The sequence below is a fragment of the Genypterus blacodes genome, unplaced genomic scaffold (genome assembly GCF_046128005.1).
Source record: "Genypterus blacodes isolate CSIRO-AG114 ecotype Tasmania unplaced genomic scaffold, CSIRO-AGI_Gbla_v1 ptg000112l_1, whole genome shotgun sequence".
Classification (NCBI taxonomy): domain Eukaryota; kingdom Metazoa; phylum Chordata; class Actinopteri; order Ophidiiformes; family Ophidiidae; genus Genypterus; species Genypterus blacodes.
In genome coordinates, this window is record NW_027466916.1 from 2,535,405 (window position 1) to 2,562,178 (window position 26,774).

Below are 26,774 nucleotides of genomic sequence, written 5' to 3' on the forward strand. Positions count from 1 at the left end.
CACACATGCTTACATTTCTGAGACACCTTCATCCCATTCGACCCGTGTCTCCACTAGAACACACTCCTTCAAACCAGTGGAGGCCTCTTCTATTGACACATGAATCGGTCTGTGGTGACGAAGGGACGTTCATATATTCTCGACTTCGACCTCAGGTGGACTGGAGGGGCTATGATCACAATTGCAGGCTCAAAAAGATCCATCAGTAGCTGCTCGCCCCGGCCAGTAGCACGGTGGATACCGCTAGAGTCCAAATGGACTCCCCGAGGGGATAGAAGGTGTTGAAACACGGCCTAATGTGGAGAGTCGGGTTATGGCCTTGTCATAACACTCTTACAGAGCTAAACGGTTTCCTCTGGGCACTGCTCTGGGACTGCTTACCAGTGGATGAGTGTTGTGTCAAATCGTGGCAGCAGGCAGTGTTTAAAAATGTTCAAAATGTTCCTTTCCCAGAGTGAGGAGGATGAAGCGTGGCCTCCACACGTGCCCGGGACACTGCAGCCACTCCAAGAAATCCTCAGACTGAACATTCAAAATTGGAATGTTGAGAGATTCAAGGACGAAATCCATTATGGATCGTTATCACCTCATTCCTATCTGAATGGTTTTATAAATCAGAGTCTGCAGGGCGTATTGTGTTCCAATCCCAAAACACTCGCCACCCACTGAACTCTCCTACACAACAGCTCAGATACCAGATCAATCAAAGGAGGACCGGTCACCTCCGTTCACCTCTGAAATGGACGGTGATCAACAAATGCATTACACAGCAAGCTAAATTTCCACCGTTTATGTTTGGAGCCAAGCGTGAGGACAGAACAGTGACCGGAGGTAATGGAGACAGACAGACTACCTGGCTGCAGCAACATATAGGACACAGGATATGTATAATGAGTCTGGCCTTATTCTCAGAGCCGCAGTGAAAGCATTCTGCTCAGCTGTGCCAGGCTGAGAGAAAACGCAGTGTCTCAGTGCAGGAAGGAACTCTCAGAAGAGCTATGGAAACATGAGTACAGAGAGATACAAGCAACATGTTTGATTTAAATGAAGACACGATTAAACTATATGTACCGCAGAAGGACGGGATCACAAGAATGATGTAGAAACTGCACCTCAATCAGCTCTTTGTGAAGCTGGGGGAAGGAAGTAACTGAGCTGGGATTTGAACCATTAACCCTCTGGCTTCTGGAGTCCAGATCCGGAGAATTTGTGAGGAGCAGTGAGTCATAGACATTAAGCTTCTACTCGGAACATTTTAGGGACAATGTGATCAGCTGATTCATGCAAACAGACACACACAGAGACACACACACGGGATCTTGAAAGTACGGAAGAAAGAAGCTTATTTCAGCTTACTTCGGCATATTTCATCTCAGGCAGCTGAATGAGAATCTTCCAGGCTCAAACACAAACCCAACATGGCCTCCTTGAAGCAAGAGGGACGCGACCCAACGCTGCCTGCCAACAAGCAGCTAAGTAGGTAGCCAACCACTGTTGTCGCTCAGCTCTCAAGTGTTGAGGCTCAACGTTAATGAGTTGCATCGCGGCCCTTTGGCACAAGCCGCCGCTTCCTGCAGACTAAGAGGAGTCTCAGGTTGGCCCGCCGCAGCTTCTCAGGACGACGCTCATGTAGCGGCGACGCGGCCAAATGTCTCCTGCGATTCTTCTGCCCGGCCGTGGGAGGGAAGATAGATGACTTGAAACTGAGAAGACGAGGGAGAGGAGAGGAAGGGAGAGGAGGGGTGAAGGAGGAATCCCTTTCACCATCGATCTGCGAGGTGTCGGTAATTAGCGCCGTGCAAGCTAATGGCTCTTGCTGCATGGCTAAACGTGAGCAGTTAACCTTATATCTCAACGCCAGACACCCGCTAGCTCCATTTTGGGTTTGAGTTGCCTCGGAAACTTCTCCATCTGTAAACAATCACCCGCAGCACGTTACACTCCACACGTCGCTCCTGTGCATTACTCTCTGCTGAAGCTGAAGGTTAACAAGGGAAGCTAACCGTAGCATTTAGCGCACTGACATTTATACTACAACAACGTTATCCTTGACTGCTACGTACTAATGGTAACAACTTGCACATGTTTGAGACAATCAATCAAAACAATGCGTGATTTGAAAGTGGACGTCTCCCCGTTGTACAGATGTGATTTAAACCCTGTGTGCTGCCAGGAGACGGGACACGTGCGGCACGCCTCCCCGTCAGCGGCTTATCAGGGACGGTTCTGACGAGCTCTCCGTGTTATTCTGACCTGCAGGCAGCCCGCTTCCCCGTTCTGCACAGCTAATGCACAGCTTTCATCAAATCCCAATTTAAATCGATATCACTTTACACGTGTTTTGGATTTTCTAAACCACCATCTCTGATTTACTTTGCAAATTTACTGCGGCGTTGCCCGATCCTCCAGTCCTGTAAGTCATTGTGGTGTTGATGTTGTGAGTGGAACCATAGCAAGAATGTGCAGCAGTGTGCCTGAGCAGCCTGTACGCTCGGCTGTTTGTCTTGGTGGTCGTCTGAGGCTTCTTAACAGTGGCGCTTTGGTTCTGGAAGAACACCGAGATTCTGGATTGATGAACCGTCCCCGGCATCCCAGGCATTGAATTCATTACACGTGTCCCCCTCCCGGTATCCACAGTTAAGCCCCGTGATCGAGCGCCGCCTCCTCGGTCGCCCGTGGAGAGAAATACCACACAGAAGCCATCTCCCGTCTACAGAGGGAATTTGTTGTGTGGAGTGTGAGAGCGACTCGAGACTCTTGAAAATAGATAAATCACGTTGGTAAGCCACAAAGCCTGAGTGTTCTTACACTCAGCCTTCATGTTCTTTGTCAAGAAGGAGACATCTGCTTCCTGAGCTCACATGTGGGTTCATGAGGATTCATTACCTTTTGGGTTTATGAAGCCATAAGCCCGGGAAAAGGAAATTACTAAAGATGTGTCATTACAAATCAGCATGCCGCTAAGATGAAGACAACTGTAGGGAAGAGGGCGATACGTCGAGGAAGGTCACGAGTCAAACAAGGCAGTGAGTCTCTATTTGGGAACGGATTCTAAAGTCAAGCTTGCAGGATCAAGGCGAACAGGACAAGTCCAGCCAAATGTAACACATCAATCAAGGAGGAGTGTCAGCGTGCATGAAGGCATCATATCTGCTCGCCGGTCTTACAACACAGGCCACAGCAAACCCAATGGCGAGACCGCAGAGGATCGCCGCCTGTCTGACTCGCTCTTGCAAATAGATCTGACCTCTGACCTGATAAAATCGTGGCTTTCCAGAAACCAACAGACCAATGAGGAGCAGAGGTGACAGTATTAGAAAAGACGTTGTCCCGACGAGGGCAAGAATCCACATCTGTCAACAAAGGCTCTTGAACCTCAACACCACAGACCTGCTGTGTCCCTATCATGTCGGGTAATAAGCACATCAGGTTTCAGCTACAGGCAGACTAGCTGAAGCGACATGTTATTTTCCCGCTGCTCCTTTTTCCTGGATTGCCATCAATGTTCTTTCTGCTTTTTGTAAAGATCACATGAACCCAATAATGAAGGAACGTGTTGTGGGCACGGGATGTTCTCTCTATTAAGGGAAAGATCCTCATGCAAGGCAGACGGATTCAGAGTGGATACTGGTGCCCAATACAAAGAGACAGGGAAGCTACTTTCAGCTAACTGCAGCTTTTCAAGTAAATACAAAGTAGTTGAGGTGGAGACAAGCTACTAAGCTACAGCAAACTACTCTTACTGAAGTAGTTAGCTACACTACAAGCCCCTTGAGTGAAAGTAGCCAACAACATTAATGCTCCTTTAAGCTTTTTAACAACATTTTAAGTAGTGAAGCTGTAGACAAGCTACTCTCTTAAGAATGTAGTTAGATACACTACAAGCCCGTTGAGCGAAATTAGCCAACTACATTAAAGCTGCTTTCAGCTTTTCAGTTAAATTTAAAGTAATGAATCTGTAGCTTAATGAAGTATAAAGGTTCTGGCAGCGGCTCCTCTTAGGTCCACACTCCGCCGTTCTCACTCAGTGGGATACTGCAGTACACCGAGTACAACACCAGCGAGTCAAAAGGTCAGAACTCAGTGGTACGCCGCCTTCCTGGCCACAAAGCTTCAGCACATTTTACTGGCAGCTACCAGCGTGTCAGCGCACCGGGAGCACGTGAGCGTGAGGCGTGAGTGCCGCAGCGGCTTCAGACAGACACCACAACGCCGCGGGAGCTTCCACATGTGAAGTGAAGTGAAGTTCAACACAGCCGTGGCCCAGATTACACTCCAACACTGACACCTGACGTTTGTGTGTGTGTGTGAGCTGATGTGTGGACCATCACTGGCTTTGTGTATGTGTTCTGGATTGTGCCGACAGCATCAAGCAAAAAGAGACAATCGCATTTCCACAACTGAAACCAGACACACATTGCTCATCTGTCGCTATTCATGTGGGCAGATTGATGCTATTAGGAATGAATACCAGCAAAGCGGTGAAAGTCACAGTGCGAACATCTCCCGCTCTGGATGCGCCCATAGCCACAAGCATCCCCTGCGTTACACAACAGGCCTTTGAGCACACATACACACACTTGCACACACACTTTCCACGTGTCTCTGTCTCTTGAACCCTGCGATCGCAACAAATATCCAATATCCTCATTGCTCGGGGGACAATCTGTCATCTTGATGTGGTGACACAAACGCCACCTGGTTTCTCCATCTATCTAATAAGATAGAGCTCAGTGCCAAATCTATACTGACCATTATTCACTGCCAAGGAAATGAGATGTGTGGGATGAAGTTTCAGGAGAATCCCATCCAGGAATGAATAGAAAAAGCAGGATTTATTAAGACGTAAGAGAATGTATAGACATGCGGAAAATTACAGTTACAGGCCTTTAATATATACATAGACTTTTGATTTACATGTTACATTGGCTCACATGCAGTTTGCTTGGTCGTGTCTGGACACTGTGGAAAGTAAAGGATTCACTACTGATTAGGTTGAAGAGCTGCACATGCTTGAAATATCATGAATGGCTTGTAGTTGTTCTGCGGCGGGAGAAAAGGTGCTTGAGCTTGTGCATTTTCCTGAGTGTGTCGTCTCCATCCAAAGCGGCGGACATCAGAACCAGGCGGAGAAGCCGTGTCTCTCCTTCACCACCCAGATGCTGTCAATCACATCTCCGTTCTGTGACAAACAGACATCGTTAGCAGAAGAGGAAAACACTCCTGACCTGATCGTGCGTCTATCCCGTGTAACCTCACCTGGTCGTCAGAGACCTGCTCCAGGTACAGGTGGGTGGAGTTAACCACCTGCATGCGGGCGTAGCCGTAGTCCGTGCTGCGGAAAGCGCTCCAGTCTTTGGGGTTTGGATTGAACTTGTCTGTCCTCTCTTTGCAGCCCTAAGGAGGAATCAGCCGTGATTAGACTGAATCCTTTCTCTCCACACAGTCGTGTGTGTGACATTTACAACCGTGCAGTGCCTCGTGTCTGATGTGCCAGTGACTAATCCATCTGCGGTCTGATGACGACACATGCCCTGTGCCGCTGAATACCACATCAGAAAACACTTAACTAGAGGAACAGCTGGTACTGAACTCACGGGGCAGAGCAGCTGCTGCACAGACAGCGCCGCAGTAGAATATGCATAACATTATTTTTTGATTATGTTGAGGTCAACAGATGCGTGGATCAGCAGCGTGAGCGTACTTACAGCCGAGCCTGTGATGATGTGCACCGGAGCTTTGGGGTTCACGTAAGGCTGCTGCCTGCTCCCATTGTACACCTACACATAGAGAGGGACGGTGAGGCTCCAGAGGGAATGATAAACATTTAAAGAATGCGGCCCTTTAAGGACACGGGACCTGACCTTGTCTCCATAGACGGGCCAAAGCCTCTCGTATGTGTGCTCATGAGCCCACAACTCCACGTCCACTCCTGGGAAGAGACATTTGATGAGAGACAGCCACTTCACACACAAACACAAGTCTCGTCATTGAAAGAATTACAGACGACAGCGGATCCATTGATTTGTAGCGTGATGTCACTTTCTCAGATCTCCAGCCCATTTCATTTTAATCCTCCTCAGCCATCACTACCATCAAAATACACTATTTAAACCCTTTAGAGCAACAAACAAATGTGAAACGTGAGAGAGGTAATGCAGGGAAAACATTTGGACATGTGCAGTTTGGACGTCTTCCAGACCGAGGGCCTGCTTTCTTAATAAGGAACTTGCTTGGATTGTGCCGCTCCCTGAAACTGTTGGGGCATTAGTCTGTCTGAGCATGCAAATTTGCAATCTTAAACACCCATTAGCAGCACGCACAGCTGGTTGTGAAATGAGAGAATCGTACCGTGGCGGTAAAATAGATCCTCTAGACCAGGAGCCGGAGGTTTGGTGTCGTTTCGTCCCAGTCGGACCTGAGACGGACCAGAGAGGGACAAACATCAGCCTAACCTGGCACGTTAACATCGGAGGAAAGGCTCCAGCAGGTACCCTGAGCGGTTACGACCCTGCCAGCCTGGTTCCAGAGCAGAGCCAAGCCTGAGGGCGGCCGGGTCCAAGTGGAAACTATTTGTTCCAAATTGCGGTGATTACGACAGCGTTAAGGGGCCGCAGCTCCAGACTGGCCAGGCCACTGCGACTGGGCACCACGGCTTTGCTACCGAGGGGCAATTAAAGTACAAATATGTTTACGTATCGAAGCAAAAACCTTTAACCAGTTACGAACTAAATGTGTGATTGCAATGACATCATTTCCCCTGCTTGGCCTGTGCAAATAATAAGGTGTTAGAGGTAATTAAGTTTAGCCATCAAAACAGGAATGATCACACTTGAGGACCAAGCAGGGACGCGGGGGCTCGGCCCTAAACCCGGCCGAGACTCTAGAGCTCCTCGCCACTTCCTGAGCTCTCTACATTCCCCTCTATGTAAGCTGTAAACTCTCCATCTACTCATTCAATGTGCTTTATAATATCATATCATGCAGCAACGTACATAGGAGTCGAACTTGGTGCAGTCATCTTGGTCGTCGTCTGAGCAGTACATCGGTCTGTGTCCCATGGTGATGATCCACGGACGAGCCGCTCGGTTCTCTGGCTTGTTGGCCTCCTGGATGAGAGTGTATGAATGAGATGAAGATGAAAGAGGAGGAAAAATTAGTCTATTCTGTACCTCAGTCGTGTGTGTGTGTGTGTGTGTGTGTGTTTGTCTGTGTGTGTGAATTCAGCTGTGAGTCCTTGATGCGACTTTGTGTGGTATTTCACCTCCAGGTCTTTCTTCAGCCACTCGTACTGCCTGAAGAGAAGCTCCTGGCCGAACTCGAGATAGAAGTAGACCTCGGTGGACAGGGAGACGATGTGGGCGGGGCCCAGGTTCCAGCTGCGGACACACGTTGTTAAAATGATACACGGGGCGAGAGGAAGCGTGCGTGCAAATAGCGCCGACATAAACAAACGCCGGGCTTCACTCTCTCCCCTCCGCACGCTGTGAGAGATAAATCACCGCCGTGCGAAATCCCCAACTTGTCTCATTCATTTTTTCTTTAAATTTCACATGTTTACACTGGGTAGCCGCGGGGTTCGTGGAAACGCGTGTGTTCTGTGTGTAATGTCATGAAACGTATAGCCTCTGCCTCCCACCGTGTGCTTATCTGTGCACGTGACGGAGGGGCTCTCTGCCAGCGGGCCCCGTCTGCCTGCAGGGACCAGGGAGTGGGCAGCCGGCCTGTGGTTTACCGCCGTATTATCTTACTGTCTGAGAGAATGAGGCCTGCAGCGGCTGTATGAGTCACCCCGGGCAGATGTATAGCGTCTTTGTGTGGCCGCCTCGTCCCCCCAGATAGGGAGAGGCAAACTTAAACCAAGAGACAGAGAGACAGAGACAGAGACAGAGACAGAGAGAGAGAGAGAGAGAGAGAGATGGAGCCAATCCTTCTGGGGTCGCCTCTCTGGGCTCATTACTGGTTACTGAAACGCAGCGGGAGGTGCGGTCGACTTTCACGTGATACGTTACATAGAGGCAACGTTTCTCTTTCCACGATCTGTTGTGTGATATATGAAGCATTCTCATAGAAAATAGGAAGAATAGAAAGTTGCTCACCTGTACCACAGGCTCTCCGTCTGACCTGGCATGCTGAAGCGGTTTCTGTAGTTGGAGAAATTGCTGCAAAGAAACAAACAGACAAACAAACAGACTCAGTCACTGGATGGAGCGACTGTGCAATCTGCAATCCCTGAATATCTAAGAAACACCACAAAGCTTCTGCCTCATTTTGTGACAGCTGAGCTACAATGATCCACTCAAAACACACGGAACATCGCCGCCATGGTTTTGGAAAGTTCTAAGTTTGGTTGAGCACCTTTTGTTATCCTCACTTTTTCAGTCTTCCCTTGAGCCGAGCTGCAGGATGGTAGATCATGGCACGCACGTACGCACGTACGCACGTACGCACGTACGCAAGCCCGATTTAGACATGCGTCGGAAAAAGGTACACAGCGCCGCGGCCAAACTATCAGCTGGCGCAGATTAGAGACTGCAGAAAAACATGGACGCGGCCTCAGTGACATCACAGGGGGTATTTTTAAAGCTTTGGATCTGGGCGTATCACTCACTTGCCGCCATTTTTTGTCAGTTTCTTGATTCCGAACATCTAAATTTGAGGGATGGTGGAGGCCTGGGAGGAGCTGAGGTCGGAGTCTCCGCATGTCCCCTCTTAACCACTTGACCGCCATCATACAAATTACAACAAGTCCTCCAGATAGATCATCACTCCTAATGCCACGTCGGCTATTACTGATTTATCAACTTTTGCATTTTACAACACAGAAGATCTTGTACATGAAAAGAGTTCTGTGGCAAAGCCGAGTAACAAGCATTGATGCTGGATTGAAAAGTCATGTGACTGGGCTAAGGTAGGTTTTGGGGTGATCAGAAGAAAGCTGGGTCAGAGGTCAAAGGTCAGAAAGGGGGAGGGGGAGGATCACAGAGACTTGATGCTAAATACATCTACAAAGTAACGAGACGTGTGGACTTCTATGGATCTGGAGGTCAAGATTAGACGGGTGAGGCCGGTGTCATAATGCTCGCAGGTCATCTTGTGATCTGTGATCACTCGACACTTCTCCTTCATCAGCACATGAAGAGGAGAGAAGTGTTGAGGTCAGCAGCTCTTTGTTTGTGTCTGTTGGTGTCAGTTCTCCATATCTTTCAACTATGATACACTAACCAGAATTGTTACATTTATAACCAACGAGACATTTGCCCTATGCAAACTAAAATACAGCCAGAGTGTGACAGCAGAAAGAGTCATGTGTCCCTGGGTTCATACTGCCATCTTGTGGTCAGGAATAGCAGCAGCCTCAGTTTGCTTAACGACACTTCAGACGTGAAAGCGTTGACCTCCAATCAGCACCTTTACTTCACAGAGCAGTGTGTGTTTAAAAGGGTCTTTGGTGGTCGTCTGGGTGGAATCTCTACAAACAATCAATGTCTGGTTCTGTGAAGCAGCTCAGCCCCACCAGGGAGCCAAACAGAGGCAGAGGACCAGGCTGTCCACAGAAACCAAACACGAGGCCTCAAAGTCTCATTTAGTGGCTCGGCGGTGGAAAATCTGATTGAGTACAAATACAATAAGCTTCTATTTGTTTGATTAATCTGCATTACGGGACCTTAACATAACACGTGAGTCACTAACTCTCCAACCCTCCGCACGCTTGTTTCCATGTGTGTTTGCTTTTCCATAAAAACGAGATTGAGATCAAAATCCGCCCCACGTTTCCAAGCTTTGGGAGATGTCAACTCCAATACGGCCCGACGCGGCGCTAAATCGACGCAGCAGGACTTTCCCTCCTCATCAGATCTTCCCTTTCATCATCTGATGAGCTTTAGAGTCCACGGGATCGTCACTTAATCCAGGCAGTTAGTGAAATTACAGGAACCAGTTGCAGTCTGCAGGAAGCGTATCTCTGGGTCCCATCTGAGGCCATTGTTGCACATGGCAACCGTTTACTTCCCATCCCCTCTGAGGCTGGATGAGATATTCATTGTGCTGGGTGAACAAAGACGGTCTTGATTGGAGCCTCAGCATCTTCTCCAGAAAACACTGCTCTCATTCTGCTGGAATGCTGACTGAAAACTTTTGCGGTCGGCCCCCGTTTTTCAAATCGCTTTTTATTTACCCCGTTTGGTTCTGAGGTTGGAAAGAGAGAGGAGAAGTTTGAGCAAGGCGGGCGAGGGAGGGAGGGAAGCAGCGGAGAGCAGCTGCTGGGAAATGTAGATTCTTTACAGCACCGCAGAACCAAACACACATTTACATGGAGGAGAGCGAGACAGGAGCTAAGATCTCTGCTTATGTAATGCACCGAGCTGCTGCTGCCTCATATCGGGTTCTTATGTCGCGACACAGGGCCAAGAAAAAGAGGCTACTGTTAGCAGCTCCTTGATTAAGTCCAGGCAGTATAGTCACGTAACACATGGAAGGACCAGGACCAGGACCAGGACCAGGACCAGGACCAGGACCAGGACCAGGACCAGGACCAGGACCAGGACCGCCTAAGGGTTCCAGCCAGCGACATGCTGATATTATAGCACCAAGAAATCCTCCGCAATGCATTAAAGCACAAACACAAGCCATTCCAGCAGGATTACGTTGCGATTCATCCTGAGAGGACACAAACTCACCCTTGCCGGTTTTTACAACCAACATTGAGCTCCAGTCTGAAATGGATCGAGACTATCTGACAGACAAGGTGCCGTATTGTATTTAGCCCCAAGGAAACCATGTTGGGTTCAAACACAATCAAGGCCGCTGTCATGTTAGCCACATGTCCCGATTAATGGTCTCCAGCTCACTTCTTTCATTTTAATGGAGCTGTGTCAGTGAAGGAAATGACTTGCGCCACATTTTTACCCATAAAACTCAAATAAGGAAGCAAAAACATGATATGAACTCATGATTATGAAGGAATCAGCTTGTTTTGAATTCTAAATTAGAGACAGTAAGCAAAATGTGGCATTTGGAGGCTTCTATAATTCTCACACACGTTAGCTGAGTGTGTGTGGGGGTTTGGTCTGGACTCAGATTCTGCTCTCCTTACATTAAGTCAAAGTTCAGGCCTCAGATTTACAGTGAGAATCCATTTGGAGTGACGAGAGCTGCGTCCCGCCTCCCCCGGCCGTCTTTACAGAGCAGGAAAACAGATAGAGAGGCGATGATTCGCGGTGGGATAAATGTTTGTTTTGGAGGACGTGGACTTGTTTAGATGTTGGCGGTTCCTGACGCCGCTCCAGCTTTTTCGGAACACTGAAATAACTCCCGTCTGTTCCCGCTGGATCGTTTTCGACAGAGCAATGTGTTCTCGACTGTAGGAAAAAAAAGACACACACACACACACACACACACACACACACACACACACACACACACACACACACACACACACACACACACACACACACACACACACACACACACACACACACACACACACACACACACACACACACACACACACACACACACACACACACACACACACACACACACACACACTTAAAGTAGCCTATTGTCAATAAATCCTGTCGGGGGCGGGGGGGTTGACTAATAAGGAGCAGAAGACAGACAGACAGACAGACAGACAGACAGACGGGTCCATGTTGATTAACTCAGCCTGTGAATTCTTTAGACACGCTGCTGTCACTGCTGAGAAACGCATCTGCTGCACACCAATATGAGCAACACGTGCGTCTTGACTGCACACACACACACATACACACACACACACACACACACACACACACACACACACACTCCCCCCCCTCATTCTGCGTTCCACCTACTATGTGGCTTCGTGGTTGCCGGGGCAGGTCATGTAGGGCACGTAGGCGGCGATGGACTGGATCTGCCTCATGAACTCGTCTCCGATCCTGGCATTGTCCTGTGAACAGTATCAGAACGATCAGTCAGCCGTTTACACGTCATCGCACGGAAGCGTTACAGACGACATTTCCCCCCTTTTCCTGTTTTTCTATTTGGAATCTCAGTGAAGCCGCAGGACGTTCTTGGACGTTACACAAAAATCACAGAATGAATGATGGTAATTAGTTCTTTCAGTCATCTGCCGGCTGCATTATCCTTTTCTCCATATGTGACAAGCAGCACAGGCAGCACAGGAAGTTAGTAATTTGGTATCTCATGTCAGGAAAGGGGATATTAGTTGATATTTGTCATCCAGAAACCGAGTTTTGTCCTCTGAATATCAAATATGGCACCCAGGAGGCATTCAGATGAGGCAATATGTTATTTGGACTTCTAATTTGAGGTTTTTAATGCTCCTATTTTTATTCACCCGAATACTTGGGTGACATTGACCGCGTCTCTCGTCTCTCACCACGGGATTATGGCGTTTCACTGTAATGCTGTGTGTCCTAACCACAGCCCAGGCTCTTGATAATAAACAGCAGAGAGTCCTGGGGAAAGCGGGAGCGCCAGAGAAAAGGTGAATTGTTTTCTCTCGTCTGTCATTGTGGGAATTAGCCGAATATCTGAGCGGTTTTTCAGACTTAAACCCTCTGATGAAAGACATTTGCTGTCAATGTTTCTTAACCGGGCACTAATTCAATCAGGGTTCATGATAATGGGAAGAGAGGAGAGAGAGAGACTTACCTCATGCATGTCGTAGGCAAAGTCCCCTGTGAGGCAGCAAGACAAAGACAGGACATGATGAAGGCATACAAGTGAGGTTTTACGATGAAAATCCAGGAATAGAGCTAAATGAAATAGATGTTTACTCTTTGCTGGCATAAAATCAACAAAGACTTAGTGAGAGATCCAAGGACTCCGGTCCCTTCCTGCCAACTCACATATATACGGCCTTGATGATAAAGGACCAGATGATGATCAGCCTCACTCACCTATATGCAGGACGGCGTCGTACATGCTGAGCTGCGTCTCCTTCTGCAGTCGGGCCAGAGACTGCGGGTTCTCGTTGCCTAGGTCGCCATAGAGGGCAAACCTGGGGCTAAAGCCGAGGCTGTCGTTCAGGGCCGTGAAGGAGAATACGTCGCTCCAGCCCGCGTCGCTGCCGCAGTGGTACACTGAGATTTCACACGGACGAGGACAGATTCTGTTAAGTGTTTACGGACGAGGATGTGACGTATTACCTCTGTGACGAGCCCAGAGGAGGCCACTCACCGTATGTAGCAGCGGGTTTGAGGCCCGTGAGTGCGACTCTGTGGATGTACATTTTCCTTTTCTCTTTCCCAGAGTCCACAAACAGAGTTGCGTGGCCTTTAGCGGTCATGTTGAAGAGCAGACCCCCCAGCAGGTCGTACTCCACCGTGCTCTCCGCCTCGCTAAAGGTGGTCCAGGTCACCACCATGGAGCCCGGAACTCCTGTGAAGAAAACAATGGTTAGGAGAATGAAGAAGATGAATCCGACAGAACTACTGGATTCACTTACTGATACATTTGTGAGAGCCAGGAGACGCTCATGAAAAGGCTGACATTGCATAAGAGCGTTGCTTTTGATCTCGCCTTTGGCCAGACACAACCAGCACAAAAACAACTCACTGGCCAGGTACGCGCTTTCATTGAGACCACATGTTTCACCTTCACAAGGAATGAACAGGAGCATTTCAGCCCGGATGGCTAACAAATACTGCCAAGGTAGAGTTTCATTATGCTGGGACACTCAAAGCCTCCAATCTGACTCCATGTGAAACTCCTTTAGATTAACAGCAGGAGAACTGATGAACACAATTCTCTTTCTATTGCCGATTGAGAGCGACGGCACCGTAAGAGAAAGGTTCAACTTCCCGACAGCACCGGTACTCTCAGAGATTGAATTATTAAAAGATACAATGCAAATCGATATGAGCTAGAGCCTGGTTTGTAGCAGTGTGAGGCAAAGTGCTTCCACCGGAACACTTACCAGGATAAGAGAGGTGGACCTGCTCCGGCTGGGTCCAGATAGGAGGAACACCCAGCACCAGCATGGGTGCCAGGATCAGCACGGTGTACACAACACAAGCAGGCACCATGATCACACTGGACTGCAGGAACACAACACTGGTTAAAGTATCTTAGCAAACAGGAAATAAAACAATTACATCTTTGCAGTCACATGACTTTATAAGCTTAGTCATACGACACAATGTGCAAACAAAGCGGATGAATGTACTTTGCCTCCCTAACAAAGTGTGGGTTAGAGCCCTCCAGTAACCTACCTGACCTCAAGGACGGCAACAGAGGCTCACACAGGCACACAGACACACACGCAGACAGTGTTTGTGTCTCTGAAGAGCAGCTCTAAATCAGTCATCTGGAATGATGAAACTGCAACGGCAAAAGCAGCGAGTCAGCAAGAGCTACAGGGAAACAGATGACGTTTCAATAAAAGCAGCTGATGTTGTTTCTCGTGGTGCGTTCAGAGGCTCTGCTGTCATGGTGCACGTCAACAACAACAACGCAGACCTGTCTCTAATCAACACAATGTTCAGATGCTTCATTAATCAGGACTCAGATGTTGTCATCGGGACTAGAGCACATACTGGACTTGATTAGGGACCAAACAATATGTTCTCCCATGGCTTCACACTCTTGTTGGAGATGTTTGATTATGCATCAGTGGGCGATCAGCAGCTGTGGTGACTGTAAGGAGCCAAGAAAGCCACTATTGTTTACGCCACGTGTGTCAACGGCCGCTAGGGGGCGCAAATGACCTAATCTGCATGAATATGAATAGAACGCTTTATAGTCTGCCCTTCAGTTCAAACCGGTAGTTAGTCGCAGTCTAAATGAGCAAAAGGTGGAAGTTTAATTCTATTAAAAGCGTCACGGCAGAGGAGAATAAGGTGAACAGCTACTCAGCAGCTAAACTATCCGGGGTAAGTTCATATATTCATGGATTTAAATGTCGCTGTTGGCATCGTCGCGAGCCACAAACCGACAACTTCTGATTGAGTCTTAGCTTAGCTCTTCCAAGTTATTCTTTTTAGCGTTAAACGTTCGCTGCTTGTATTCAACGGACAGTCAGTCTGTTCGTCTCCTCAGGCAGAGAGGACGCCGTAGTGCACATATGAGCGGAGGTAGCGGCTCTGCTAACGTAAAGGCGGCGATGTAAACACTCACGACATTTCTCAGCTGTTTGGCTCAGGAACGCTTCCTGTCTACGTCACTGTATGACCAAAACAACGATGACCACGTGAATTGTGGGTAATTGTGTTTTCCCACTTTATTTTCCACAATTTTTTTCTTCCATTTTTATTGACATTTATATTAATTTGTTTTTACTTTATTATCTGTTGGTGTTATTCTCCTGGAATGTCTGCAAGAATCTAATATAGGTTTTCAAAAACACAATTCATGTATTTTATTTCTATTATTATCATCATTATTATTAATATTATATTACCCGTCTCTTATATTCAGTGCTGCAGCTTCTCACAGGATAATTTCTTGTTCTTAATGAAATAATTTGTCATTTGTAAACCTGTCATCTTTTCATTATTACAAAAGTAGTCCAGGTCACTTATTATTCATTATGATGGCACGAATTGACAATAAGTGGTTTCATGTTTTCCCAGGTCTAATGGACTCCGACAGTGAAGAGGAGCAGTATAAAAGTCTAGATCAGGAGGCGGCCCAGTACAGAGTGAGTTACCCTCGTGGGAGAACCACCAGGGAGGTGAGCGCTTTACTTTACACTAATCCACGCATGTATGCCTGTGTGCCACACCTCCTCTGCTCCATATAACCGTATTGTTTACCACTCCAGGTGGATTACGACAGAAAGGATGAGTTCAACAAAAAGAGGTAGGTCATGTTTTGTTGGTTACATCACGATTAAAGCGTGGATTGTGTGCTTTCATTTCCCACAGTATGTTTGAACACTTCACACCCAGGTGTCCAGTCGGTCGCTCTGGCAACAACCCAGGCAGAGTGAAGCGGGTTGTGTCCTGTAAGAGGAAGACCCATCATCTGACGGTGGCGAGGAAGAAGCAGGTCGTGTCTGGGAAGACTTATGATACAGCCAACAAGGAGAATGAGAGGAACTCCGTACAGGACGTGCAACCGGAGATATTTGAAATGGACCCTTGGGAGTTCCCACCAAATGTCAATAATAACCACAGAACTGGAAGAACTGGTTCCAGTCAGACTGACGGCTCTGCACTCGCTGAGGTCAGAAACGATGTAACAATCCACTGTCCTGTTCAGTGTATAGCTGCTGTGTTATGATTCACTGTGCTACTAATATGCATGTAAAGCAATCTCAACTGGACAATGCATTTCAGCTCGCAAGAGACCACGGCAGCATGACTGACGTGCTGTTTGGAAGAAACCTGAGACTGAAAGTAGCTTTAACCTTGTGGAAAAGAAATGTTGGAGAAGTGCTGACATATTTTCTGAGGTACGTACTCTGAGAGGCTCCTTGTAGCTGGTTTCACTTAGAAGCCACACAATGAAACATTCGCTCATGTTTCAAAAATGACATTTCATCATCTTTCTACAGGATCCAAGACACTGGCGTATTTGTGGATTTCCTACCGTTGATAACCAGATGGTGAGCAACTTGGGTTTGGCTGCCATAATACCAACTACATGTGGACTACAACTGTTATTCTATTTCATTGTCCCCACAGCATTGATGAGGACTCTCGTGGTGTCACCATTGGCTGCTGTGTCGACCTCTTCCCATTAGTTAAGAAAGTCCTGACCAGTCCGTATGAAGAGTGAGTATTCCTGATTACAGTGAACCTTTCTGCAATACAATGCAGCTATATACAATACTGAGGCTAACGTTTGATCTCACAGGTATCTTATAGTCGGGTTTAAATGGATAAATGCAGTTCTAAAAAACTGGTCGGAGCAACTTAGAGCAAGTGGCTTCAGTGGATCAACTAATCAGCTGTTGGATAAGTAAGTGATGACATCATAGATACAGTAAAACAGGATAACAACAAGTTCTAATGAGAGCTAATGATGGTTGAATATGACCATGATGGTCATCATTATGACCTTAATTTTATTTACAGAAACTTCCAGATCTTCAATAAGCAGCTTTTGGAGTTGTGGCACCAGGAACCTTTTTTCAAATCCCTCCCGGGAGTCACAGGAGACATGGCAAAGGTCAGCACTGTTACCATGACGAGACAATCAGAAATGTCAATGATTTTACCATCCAATCTCAAGTTCATCATCCTCTTTCCCACAGGTCATTGATTCTTTCCTGTCTCAACTCTCGTGGTAATGAAGAGCCACATAACACAGTCGCTGACTGATAAACAGCCGCTGCTTTTGTTTCCATAGAAACATTATTTGTATTAAGTGTCCTTGTGTGATTGTTGTAGTCAGTGTTCGAATTTCGTCAGGAGGGATTTGATAACATATATATATATATATGAGGGAAAACACATGGTGGCTGGATTGAGCAGCAAACCAGAAGTGCAGCAGCAAAGAAGTGCAATCAAGAGGTTGAAGGACCACACTGAGAGGAGGAGAGAGGATATGAGAAGATGGAGGAACATGAAGATGGAAAAGAAGAAAGAAATGCTGAGGCTGGAGGTCAACATCAAGACATGAGCGAAAGAGAGAAAACATTTGATTGGAAGAAGAATGAAAATGGAAGAACCAGAGAAAAGGATACAAGAGGACTAAACAATAAGAGAAGATGGAAAAGGAATGCACCAGACAAAATCAGCTTTAAAAGCAAACAAGAAGCCTGATAAGCTGAGTGGCTTCAATCAGCCGCAGAATCACGGATCAAGAGGCAATGAAGAACATTGAGGCTGTATTGAACGCAACAGACTGAATAACCGAATCACTTCCTGTACTGAAAATGCTATGAAAGAGTTTGTTGATCATGTGTACAAGCTGATAAACATAAATATCTAAACAATCTTACCTGATCCGTCTTCAGAAGAGAAAGTGTGTGTGAATCTTTGTTAGTTTGAATCCATCAGAGCGCCTCTATTCCTCAGTCGCGATCAAACGTCGTTAAATCAACGAGACAATGTCAAGCAAATTAATTATACACACATGGTGCTGATGATCAATTTCCGGTTGTGTTTGTGATTTTTGTCGTGGAAAAAAAACGTGTTCCAGGTGAGGGGGTCACTTCCTGCACAAATCTGACCAATCAAATAACAGTTTGCAAGCGCGTGGCGTTTGTGTACTAATTCTGGACCGCCGGTAAACGTCCACGTGTGAACACTAATCCAATCAAGGAGTGTTTGTAAACATCATTGCCCAAATCGGAACCAATGAAACGAACCACAGGCCTGAATTTAACCTCATATTAAATGTATTGTTTGGAGCCAGATCATGGACTGTACATGTGTAATGTGTGTGTATTAACGAAGTGTCTTCAGTCACCTCGTGCTTTAACTGCAGGGATGTTACACAAATAATCATCAGCTAAATGAGTGTCCTGCATTGATTTTTGAAGCTTTTTGCTAATGTAAGAATGTAAATGCTGCCCTCTGCTGGTAATGTAATAAAGACCAATAAAGTTTGTGCAATCAGACAGCAGCAGAATCACTGAGCACACTTGCCTTGGAACAAGAACACAAGCACATACACAGTACCTATAGAAATCAAAGTACATCTAAGCACAGCCGGACTTCAGCCTCACTCCTGTTTGAAGCGTTTTGAGTGAGCGAGAGCGACGGGTTTACTATCTGCCTTGACAGAGATAAGTGGAGGTTTGTCCCCCTCCCTGTGCGATGTGGACCTGGGGGCTGAAGTCCAGCGGTGATAGGGCTGCAGAGGCTTGTGTGGAAGGAGCTGCAGACCTGTTTGCTCTGTTTTCAGTCAGCACAGAGCAGGTAGGAGCCTGGGAGAAGACCCAGGTACTACAGAGAAGATCTGCTTCTGAAGGTGAGAACATTGTTTTATATTCCCAAATACATTCTACCTGTTGTCCGTTTGTAGCAGGACTCTATCCCTGACAGTATTTGTTTTTGTTCTGCCAAAGGAAAGTAAAGGATGGCTGGTTTGAGATGCTTGTTGGTCCCACTGCTGCTCAGTCTGGCTGGAGTGAACACGGAGCATCTCCAAGCTGAGAACCTCAATCTGCTCCCCCCTGAGGAGCACAACCTGGTGCTGAACCGTGGAATGAGAGGTGAGGATTTCACTTTTATTATGTCGCCTTTGTTCAAAATGCTGTAAATGCCCGTTATTGCGCGTTTTTGAGGAAGATTCTGCGAGCAGGAGGCATGGAGAATGTCACTAACTGGGCACTCAAAGATAAGAATCAATGACTAATGATGTGTGAGACAATCACTGTGATTGCTTTAAACAGTAGAATCACCTTTGTCTCACATTATCTGTTTTGATTCTCCTGAGAGTGTGGGTCAAATTCCACGCCTCAATAACAAGATGACTCACTGGTGATAAGTATCATCCCCCGACAAACAGTTGTAATGGTTTGAGTGTGTTAAGCCTGTTTTGCAATCTATAATCCACTCTGGCCTCCTTAAGACTACACTGAGACAGGCCCAAACATTATGTCTGATGTGTCCCTATGTCCTCAGTGCTGCCCAGAGACTGCCATGACATGCTGATGATGTCTGCTGGCCAGGCTAGAGATGGAGTCTACATCATCCGGCCAGCTGATGCCTCCTTCTTGGCCTACTGTTCCATGCAGGAGGGCGGCTGGACCGTGGTGCAGCACATCACCGTCAACAGCAGCGTCAGCTTCGATCGGACCTGGGATGAGTACAAGCGCGGCTTCGGGGTCCTCACAGGGGACCACTGGCTGGGGAACGAGTACCTGCACCAGCTCACCACAGGCCCCGGGCGCCATAAGCTGGGGGTAAAGCTGGTGGATCGAGACGCCATCACCAAGACGGGCGAGTACGACCCGTTCCTGGTGGAGGACGAGGCCTCGGCGTACAGGCTGAGGCTGGGCTTGTTCCAGGGCACGGCTGTGGACGCCCTCACCCAGGACACGGAGAACTACCTGCACGACAACCAGAAGTTCACCACCAAAGACCGAGACAACGATAACTACTTTCAGAATTGCGCCAAGCTGGAGTTCCAGGGTGTGCCGGGGGGCGGCTGGTGGTACGACGCCTGCGCCGGCGCCAATCTCAACCGCAGGAACGTGATTTACTGGCAGAAGGACTGCAACAAGGAGCGGCTGTGTAAATACGCCTGGATGATGGTGAGACCCTCAGACACTGTGAAGCTCATTCAGGGTGCAGACTGCAAGAAGGACGAGCTATGAGAGGACAAACTTTGTCCTACTAAGTAAAGATGGACAGAGTGTCTCACTATGGACTGAGAGGGAAAGACGCCATGTTTACTCTTCATCACTGTTATGGTCCACATACACTTCACCACATTTTATTGAGGAATCCATGGACATGATGGCAAAATACTGAAAAGAAAAAGAGCGAATTCATCACAAATTGCAAGACAGTATCAAAATGCATTTCAGGGTGTTTTAGCTGTAGACTTCTTCTTTTTTTATCTTAATCATCAAACATTGTATCAATACTGAAGCGAAGCAACTGTTTCATTTCCCAAATTGCAAGTGCAGACAGTCACATGTATCAGTTCAGACGTCCCCTGCATGTCCTCCTCCCTCCAGTGCGTACAGAGGTTCAATGGCCCATTTCACAAACAACCAGCATTTTTGCCACACTACGATACAAAACTGCCAGAAATACAGAGAACATACGAAGCCAATTCAGAAAAATCCAAAATTTGTATTTCAACGCACAAAGAAAAAAGGAAAATCCTGAGAATGGAGAGAAATAAAACCATGGCGATGAAGATCAGATGAACAGTTTGCTCTTAAACGCTCCACTTCATTAACTTTGTAACACTGAGTTTGTTTACGTGTGTTTATCCTGTAGTGGAGTTGAGGGAATGATGAGTCTTTGGACAGAAAATGACAGAAAACAGTGCTGAGAACGTAACCGGACCGATGACAGTGACAACATGAAGAGGCGTCGTTACAATCGTGACTTTGCAAGCAGATTCTGACACCATGACGACACGTATTAGCCCTTTAAGATGAAACAGCCACAAGTCCCACATGTGCATTCTCAGTACAAACACGACACTCACAGAGGAACATACACATAAACAGCTTGTGTGCTTCACTTCCAACATGGACACATTTTTTTAAACATTTCAACCTGTATACAATGTAAATGATCCAATTTGGCCAATTTCCAAGGTCAAATTGTGCTTTTTGAGTACGAACATACTTACAACATAAATACTGTGTTACTCTGATTTTATATGATATTTTGTGTGTAAGAGCGTCACCTTTTGGGGGACATACTGGTATTTTTAAATGTTTTTGAGCCCAGATAAAGCAATTTCATGATGATCTTTTACATCTTTTGTAATTTTGTAACACAATAAATCATCCAACAGTTTGTTTTTACCCTCACTATCGTCTAAATATGTATCATTTACCTCCAGAAATCCAAGACTATCCACAAACATCTTCCTATCAGATTTACAGCCACCGTCATTCATTTATTCATTCCTGCTGAGAGGATCCAGAGCTTCATGTCAGTTTGGAGCTGACCACAGGGTTTTGTCCATACCAGTACAGCTTCTCCTCGATCCTCTTCTTCTTCCACTGACAGAGGAGCAGCATGCGGAAGGTCTTCTGAAAGGTCTTGTTGCAGAGGGCGTAGCACATGGGGTTGATGGTGCTGTTGACGTAGCACAGCCAGTAGCCCAGATGCCAGAGGGAGAGAGGGATGCAGTCTGAGCAGAAGGTGGAGATGAGAACCATGATGTTGTAAGGAGTCCACGTTATGATGAAGGCCAGTAGAATAGCACTGAGAGTCTGAGCTGCCTTCCTCTCCTTGATCAGCACCATCCTCTTCCTCTTGGTGATTTGGTTCTTCAGCGTGGCGTCCATCGGCTTAGACGTGGAGGACATGGACGGGACGCTCATGGATTCGGCCGAGGAGAACGTGGACGTGGCCATTTTGGTGTCTCCGTTCTTGTTCTGTTGCTCCACCTGAGCGTCTTTGGCCACAGGTTTGAACTTGTACGACACACACTTGCCGCTCTTCTGCGAGCTGCTCTTGGGCGGCGTCTGGAAGAAGCTGTCCTCTTCATAGGTGCTGAGCTGCTGACCTCCGCCGCCCACCGCCCCCTTGCTGGTCTCGCAGGCCTGGTTCCTGAAGGACGACTGGAAGCCCGCCGGAGACACTGGCTTCTCCTCGTCCTCTGAGGACGCATAGCTGTTGAAGTTGGTCATGTGTCCAGCTCTGGACCATTCATCGTTAGTGGTGGCTGCTGATTTGGCAGCATTGCTCCTGCTGGAGGAGGACCACGAGGCTTGGTTCTGGTCGTGTGACGTGGATCTTAGTTTGCAGCTAAAACAAGATCTGATCACTGCTTTCTGGGGCCGGACCACCCCAGGTTCTGCAGGATGGGACACCCCCTGAAGCTCTGCCAGGTCTTTGGTCCTCTTCTCTGTCTCCTTGTAGATCCGACAGTATAGGATTGTCATGACTGAAACAGGAACGTAAAAGGCAGCAATCGCCGTGCCAAATGTGATCACAGGCTCGGAGAAAAACTGGATCTGGCACTGTCTCTCAGGGACCGTCCTCTTACCCACAAAATACTGCCAGCAGAGGATCGGCGGTGCCCACAAAACCAGCGACACCAGCCAGGCCAAACCGATCATGATGCCAGCACGTTTGGGAGTCCGCTTGGCCCTGTAGGTCAGCGGCCTGGTAATGGAGAAATATCTGTCAAAACTAATCACCAACAGGTTCATGACGGAGGCGTTACTGGCTACGTAGTCCAGCGCCAGCCACAGGTCACAGGCCAGGTTCCCTAAGGCCCAGTAGCCCATCAGGATGTAGGAGGTATAGAGGTTCATGGAGAATACGCCGATGATGAGGTCTGCGGCAGCCAGACTCAGCAGGTAATAGTTATTCACAGTTTTCAGCTGGCTGTTGACTTTGAAGGAGAGCATGACCAGGATGTTCCCCACGACGGTGATGAGGCTGACGACGGCCGACACGGTGGCGATGGCGATCACCTCCCAGAGGCTGTGTGTGACCAGGTGGATGTCCGCGGCGCTGGCGTTCCTGGTGGAGTTGAGCAGGTTCTCGCCCTCCATCGTCTCGTGTTTACTGGCATCCAACCACGACCAGAGTGTTTGGATTTATCATTGTTTTTACAGTGAGATATCCTGGAAACAGAGAGAAAATGTGGTTCAAGTTCTTTATATCAGCAAGGAGAAGTTCCACTAATGACCACTAGGTGACATCATTTCAGTATGAATCAGAGACAAAGTGTTTCAGGCTTCAACATGCGCAAGGTGAATCCACAAAATCAGAAAATTGGTGGCAAAAATTCCAATCCTCCAACTAATCTCTTATTCTCATACGCCCACTTGAGACCTCACAGGATGATCATGATTTACACAGACTCCAGTCTCCAGTTAGAGCTTCAGATCCACCAGTTTGACTTAATTGGGGTCCCAGTTCATCTCGACGCCTCCCGGGACATGCAGCATGCAGCATGCACATCTTGACCCGACCAATCAAAACAGCGTCCACATCAAAGGGAAACCATGTGATTACATTGACCTCATGATCACAGACGGGCGAGTCCCACAGCAGCAATCATAGCGTCAAATTAGATGAAATGATCGGCAGAAATTGCTGTGATTTCTGTGTTCTCTCGCCATTTTCCCTCAAAGACAGAAACGCGGTTAAAAGTAATCAAGCTTTGTAATGACAAAGTAAATGAAAGCAGCACAATCACGACTAATGTTGTGAAAGAAGAGACGCGACGGCTTTGAAGCTGAGGATCAAACGCCAACCTAATAGAGTTGAAAGTTACATTTTAAACTTCCTTAGACACGGTTAGAGAAACTATGAATACAACAAAGAGTCAAAAACACAGATTGTAGTGATATTAAACACTCCACTGATGGATCTGTCCAGAAGCCAATAAGGATCAATAATGACTCTCTAGCGTCGTCTGTCTCCTATTTCTATTGAAAATGGGCGACAGTGGCACAAATCAACCTTCAGGGAGGGAGACACACACACACACACACACACACACACACACACACACACACACACACACACAGATTAATGTGAGGTGGTGTTCATCTTTTCTATAGATGCGGTGAGCGAGAGTGTGTGTGTTTGTGTGTGTGTGTGTGTGTGTGTGTGTGTGTGTGTGTGTGTGTGTGAAGTGAATCCCTCTGGAGACAATCCACCATATGGAGAACAGCAGTTGGACCTTCAGGCCATCAGACAGAGCTGGCAAATGGCTGTTGGGTGTGTGGACGATGCCCACTGGCACACATGTTGACAGATATATTGCTTTACACACGCGCATACACACACACACAGGCTCAAATCCTGCCGCCCCCCTCCCTCAACCTTGGCGAGAGCGGAGCAATGCAAGCTGTCAGTGATTTTATTAGCTCCATTATGGTGTGGAAGGATGGGCTCAGGCCAAACTGCCCCGCTTGCTCCCTTTATGCACAGATCTGTGGGCTCTGCCTGCATCGCCCCAGCTCCCGTGTAGCTCCTTATGTGCGCCGCGACACAAATGATGGACTGCGGCCATTATGTAGGCAACTTTATGTTTCCCCGGCTCCTTCATAACGCTGTGATGTACTGCACGTCCCTCCTTCTCACGGAGCAGAGAGAAGCGTTTTATCTAAGGCACACAGAGGCTCCCAGGTGCCACGGCAACGTAATGAGGCCGGCGTGGTGCGTGTGTGTGCGTGTGTGTGTGTCTGTGTGTGTGTGTGTGTGGTGGTTATGCTGGACCTCACAATGCCAAAGTAGGACTGCACGCTTACGTTAAATACTCCTGTTGCATATTTAATGCTTCCCCCTGCCTCAGATGGAGCCGCCTGTGTCACTGCGTTAATACACTTGGTTGGCTCACACGTGTGCAGCCGTTCCGGGGCGCTTTTAGCTCCGTGTACGCGCCCGCTCACCTACAGAGCTTCTTCCACACCTCAGGGAAATGTGGCTCAGCATTAAGCCGGCGCTTTAGAAATAACTTCCCGCTCGTCGGCGTCCGTTTGATGGTGCCAGGATAGCAGGAGTGCCAGAGGCAGCCTGAGGCCCACACAAATAGCATTCTGGTCACAGCGGGGGGTAAACTCCTCCAGGCTCCTACGATTGTCCCTCAGCTCGTTACGCCACCGCCATCGCCGCCGTGTCTCACATCACATCACTCAGATCCCTTCATCTTTAGAATGTCTGGAGAAAATAACGAAAATCCTTCTTCTTTCATTTAACGCACAAATGTATTCTTTTGCCATTTTCTGATCCGTTGCTTACCGACGTGGAAACACAGCCACAGATTTATTGATGAGGTAAAATGGCAGCTTGAGTCGTGACAGTATATATATGTGTTGCCGTTCCAGTTCGTGTTCTAATTTCCTTTTCTCTCTGCAGGCATGTTTGCTTTGAAGCTCTCAGACTCTTTGTGTGTGTGTGTGTGTGTGTGAACGTGGACGCCGCATGGCTATAAATAGTGAACCCGCTCTTGTTTTTTGGGGGTTTTATCGCAGGTGTGGCCTGGTATCGAATGTGAAGCAGAGGGGAGAGAGAGCGGAGCGAGGCAGAGGGAGAGAAGAAGACAGGAGCTTTTTGGGAAAACCCGATACGGCTGCAGAACTTTAGCTTTGCATCTTTTCCCCAATACTCAGCCGAGAGATTCGATCCACGTCTGCGAGCGCGATGTGTCTGAGACCGCAAAACACCCAAACCGGGGCGTCACCAGGAAAGGCTGCCAAAGAGAGGAGCAATAAGAGAGCTACATTACTTTATGTTCACCCTTTAAGTATCAAACTACACTATGAAATATCCTGTTAGCTCGGCATGCATAAGTAATGGTCACTGATCCAGTGATTAACGCTTCCCGGTGTGCGTAGTGGCACGGAAGGAACCGGGACGTGTTAGAGAGCGAGGCCGTCCTCCTGCAGGTCCTCTGGCGCCCGGCCATCGGCTCCACACACACACACACACACACACACACTAATGACCCCCACTAAGCCTTGCGGTCACACATAACCTTTCTCTGCTCTCTCCTTTGGCCGAGGCACAGCAAACTCGTCTGCACGGCGGCACTATGAGCGTGAATAGCAATGCATGGCATTTTGATGAGAGAGAGAGAAAGAGAGATAGAGAGAGAGAGAGAGAGAGAGAGAGAGAAAGAGAGACAGAGAGAGACAGAGAGAGAGGGACAGAGAGAGAGAGCAACTCTGATAGAGTAGAAGCAAAATAAGGCAAAAGGCGGCTTGTCCGTGTGTGTGTGTGTGTGTGTGTGTGTGTGTGCAGTGACCCGTGGATGAGACGCCTGCATACATGGCGTTCTCCGAGAAACAAACTACAAAACAGAGGAATCTCAGTAATTGGAAGTGAAAGAAAGAGGAGATGATGAATATGTAAAAGAAATCAGCTCTGCCCCCGAAACATGAGAACACTAAATGTTTCCCAGCGTTTATGATGATGAGTTTGGTTCCTGTGCTTGGCACGCCATTCCTGGAAATGATGATGGAGGATGAGGAATGGAGCGTAATCTCTGTGTGTGTGTCTCTGCCTCTGTGTGCCCCTCACACACCGTTTCAAACACACTGAGACTTACACGCCGTCTTATTTCCGATGGGACATAATGAATGTGATCATTAGACGGCGTTTATGTTCCATTTATGCAGGTTTGAGAGAATAAACTCTGCTTATTGTCCCATCATTTAGAAAATCACCCGACAGTGTTTTTGTCCTAAATATGATTCTTCATTCTTC

General features: G+C 47.6%; 4 protein-coding genes across 8 annotated transcripts; 2 read left to right on the forward strand and 2 right to left on the reverse strand.

Moving 5' to 3' along the window:
* Nucleotides 1-4,816: 4,816 nt before the first annotated feature.
* Nucleotides 4,817-17,990, reverse strand: acp7 (acid phosphatase 7, tartrate resistant (putative)). Of its 5 annotated transcripts, none has more exons than XM_076161715.1 (15): nucleotides 17,903-17,990; nucleotides 14,226-14,366; nucleotides 13,931-14,051; nucleotides 13,192-13,392; nucleotides 12,912-13,094; nucleotides 12,664-12,689; nucleotides 11,838-11,935; nucleotides 8,100-8,162; nucleotides 7,265-7,379; nucleotides 6,996-7,109; nucleotides 6,352-6,418; nucleotides 5,865-5,932; nucleotides 5,709-5,780; nucleotides 5,260-5,397; nucleotides 4,817-5,182 (listed from the first exon to the last, which is right to left on the reverse strand). In XM_076161715.1, the coding sequence occupies exons 3-15, from the start codon at nucleotides 14,037-14,039 to the stop codon at nucleotides 5,117-5,119; spliced, it is 1,320 nt and encodes a 439-aa protein (XP_076017830.1). In that variant the 5' UTR covers nucleotides 14,040-14,051; nucleotides 14,226-14,366; nucleotides 17,903-17,990; the 3' UTR covers nucleotides 4,817-5,116. The 5 variants fall into 5 exon arrangements, with proteins under 5 accessions (XP_076017830.1, XP_076017831.1, XP_076017827.1 ...); XM_076161716.1 differs by lacking the exon at nucleotides 17,903-17,990 and adding an exon at nucleotides 15,130-15,182 and having other exon boundaries at nucleotides 14,226-14,334; XM_076161712.1 differs by lacking the exon at nucleotides 17,903-17,990 and adding an exon at nucleotides 15,130-15,182.
* Nucleotides 14,754-17,894, forward strand: LOC143009657 (KATNB1-like protein 1). The gene is made up of 10 exons (XM_076161717.1): nucleotides 14,754-14,885; nucleotides 15,585-15,685; nucleotides 15,776-15,813; nucleotides 15,903-16,179; nucleotides 16,293-16,408; nucleotides 16,511-16,561; nucleotides 16,641-16,730; nucleotides 16,813-16,917; nucleotides 17,034-17,127; nucleotides 17,213-17,894. The coding sequence occupies exons 2-10, from the start codon at nucleotides 15,590-15,592 to the stop codon at nucleotides 17,246-17,248; spliced, it is 903 nt and encodes a 300-aa protein (XP_076017832.1). The 5' UTR covers nucleotides 14,754-14,885; nucleotides 15,585-15,589; the 3' UTR covers nucleotides 17,249-17,894.
* Nucleotides 17,991-18,757: 767 nt separating the features above from the next.
* LOC143009648 (fibrinogen-like protein 1-like protein) lies at nucleotides 18,758-20,765 on the forward strand. The gene is made up of 3 exons (XM_076161702.1): nucleotides 18,758-18,876; nucleotides 18,974-19,120; nucleotides 19,533-20,765. Exons 2-3 carry the CDS (start codon nucleotides 18,985-18,987, stop codon nucleotides 20,225-20,227), a joined length of 831 nt encoding a protein of 276 aa, XP_076017817.1. The 5' UTR covers nucleotides 18,758-18,876; nucleotides 18,974-18,984; the 3' UTR covers nucleotides 20,228-20,765.
* Nucleotides 20,766-21,526: 761 nt separating this feature from the next.
* Nucleotides 21,527-23,107, reverse strand: chrm5a (cholinergic receptor, muscarinic 5a). The gene has a single exon (XM_076161719.1). The coding sequence runs from the start codon at nucleotides 23,105-23,107 to the stop codon at nucleotides 21,527-21,529; it is 1,581 nt and encodes a 526-aa protein (XP_076017834.1).
* Between the last annotated feature and the right edge of the window lie 3,667 nt (nucleotides 23,108-26,774).

Coding starts and splice junctions, on each gene's coding strand:
- LOC143009648 (XM_076161702.1), top strand. CDS start 18,985: ATGGCTGGTTTGAGATGCTTGTTGGTCCCACTGCTGCTCAGTCTGGCT. Junction 19,121..19,532: donor GCTGAACCGTGGAATGAGAG/GTGAGGATTTCA, acceptor CTATGTCCTCAG/TGCTGCCCAGAGACTGCCAT.
- chrm5a (XM_076161719.1), bottom strand. CDS start 23,107: ATGGAGGGCGAGAACCTGCTCAACTCCACCAGGAACGCCAGCGCCGCG.
- LOC143009657 (XM_076161717.1), top strand. CDS start 15,590: ATGGACTCCGACAGTGAAGAGGAGCAGTATAAAAGTCTAGATCAGGAG. Junction 15,686..15,775: donor GTGGGAGAACCACCAGGGAG/GTGAGCGCTTTA, acceptor TTACCACTCCAG/GTGGATTACGACAGAAAGGA. Junction 16,731..16,812: donor CTGACCAGTCCGTATGAAGA/GTGAGTATTCCT, acceptor TTGATCTCACAG/GTATCTTATAGTCGGGTTTA.
- acp7 (XM_076161715.1), bottom strand. CDS start 14,039: ATGGTGCCTGCTTGTGTTGTGTACACCGTGCTGATCCTGGCACCCATG. Junction 13,393..13,930: donor GGTCCACCTCTCTTATCCTG/GTAAGTGTTCCG, acceptor TTTTCTTCACAG/GAGTTCCGGGCTCCATGGTG. Junction 8,163..11,837: donor GGCAACCACGAAGCCACATA/GTAGGTGGAACG, acceptor GTTTCTTTGCAG/CAATTTCTCCAACTACAGAA.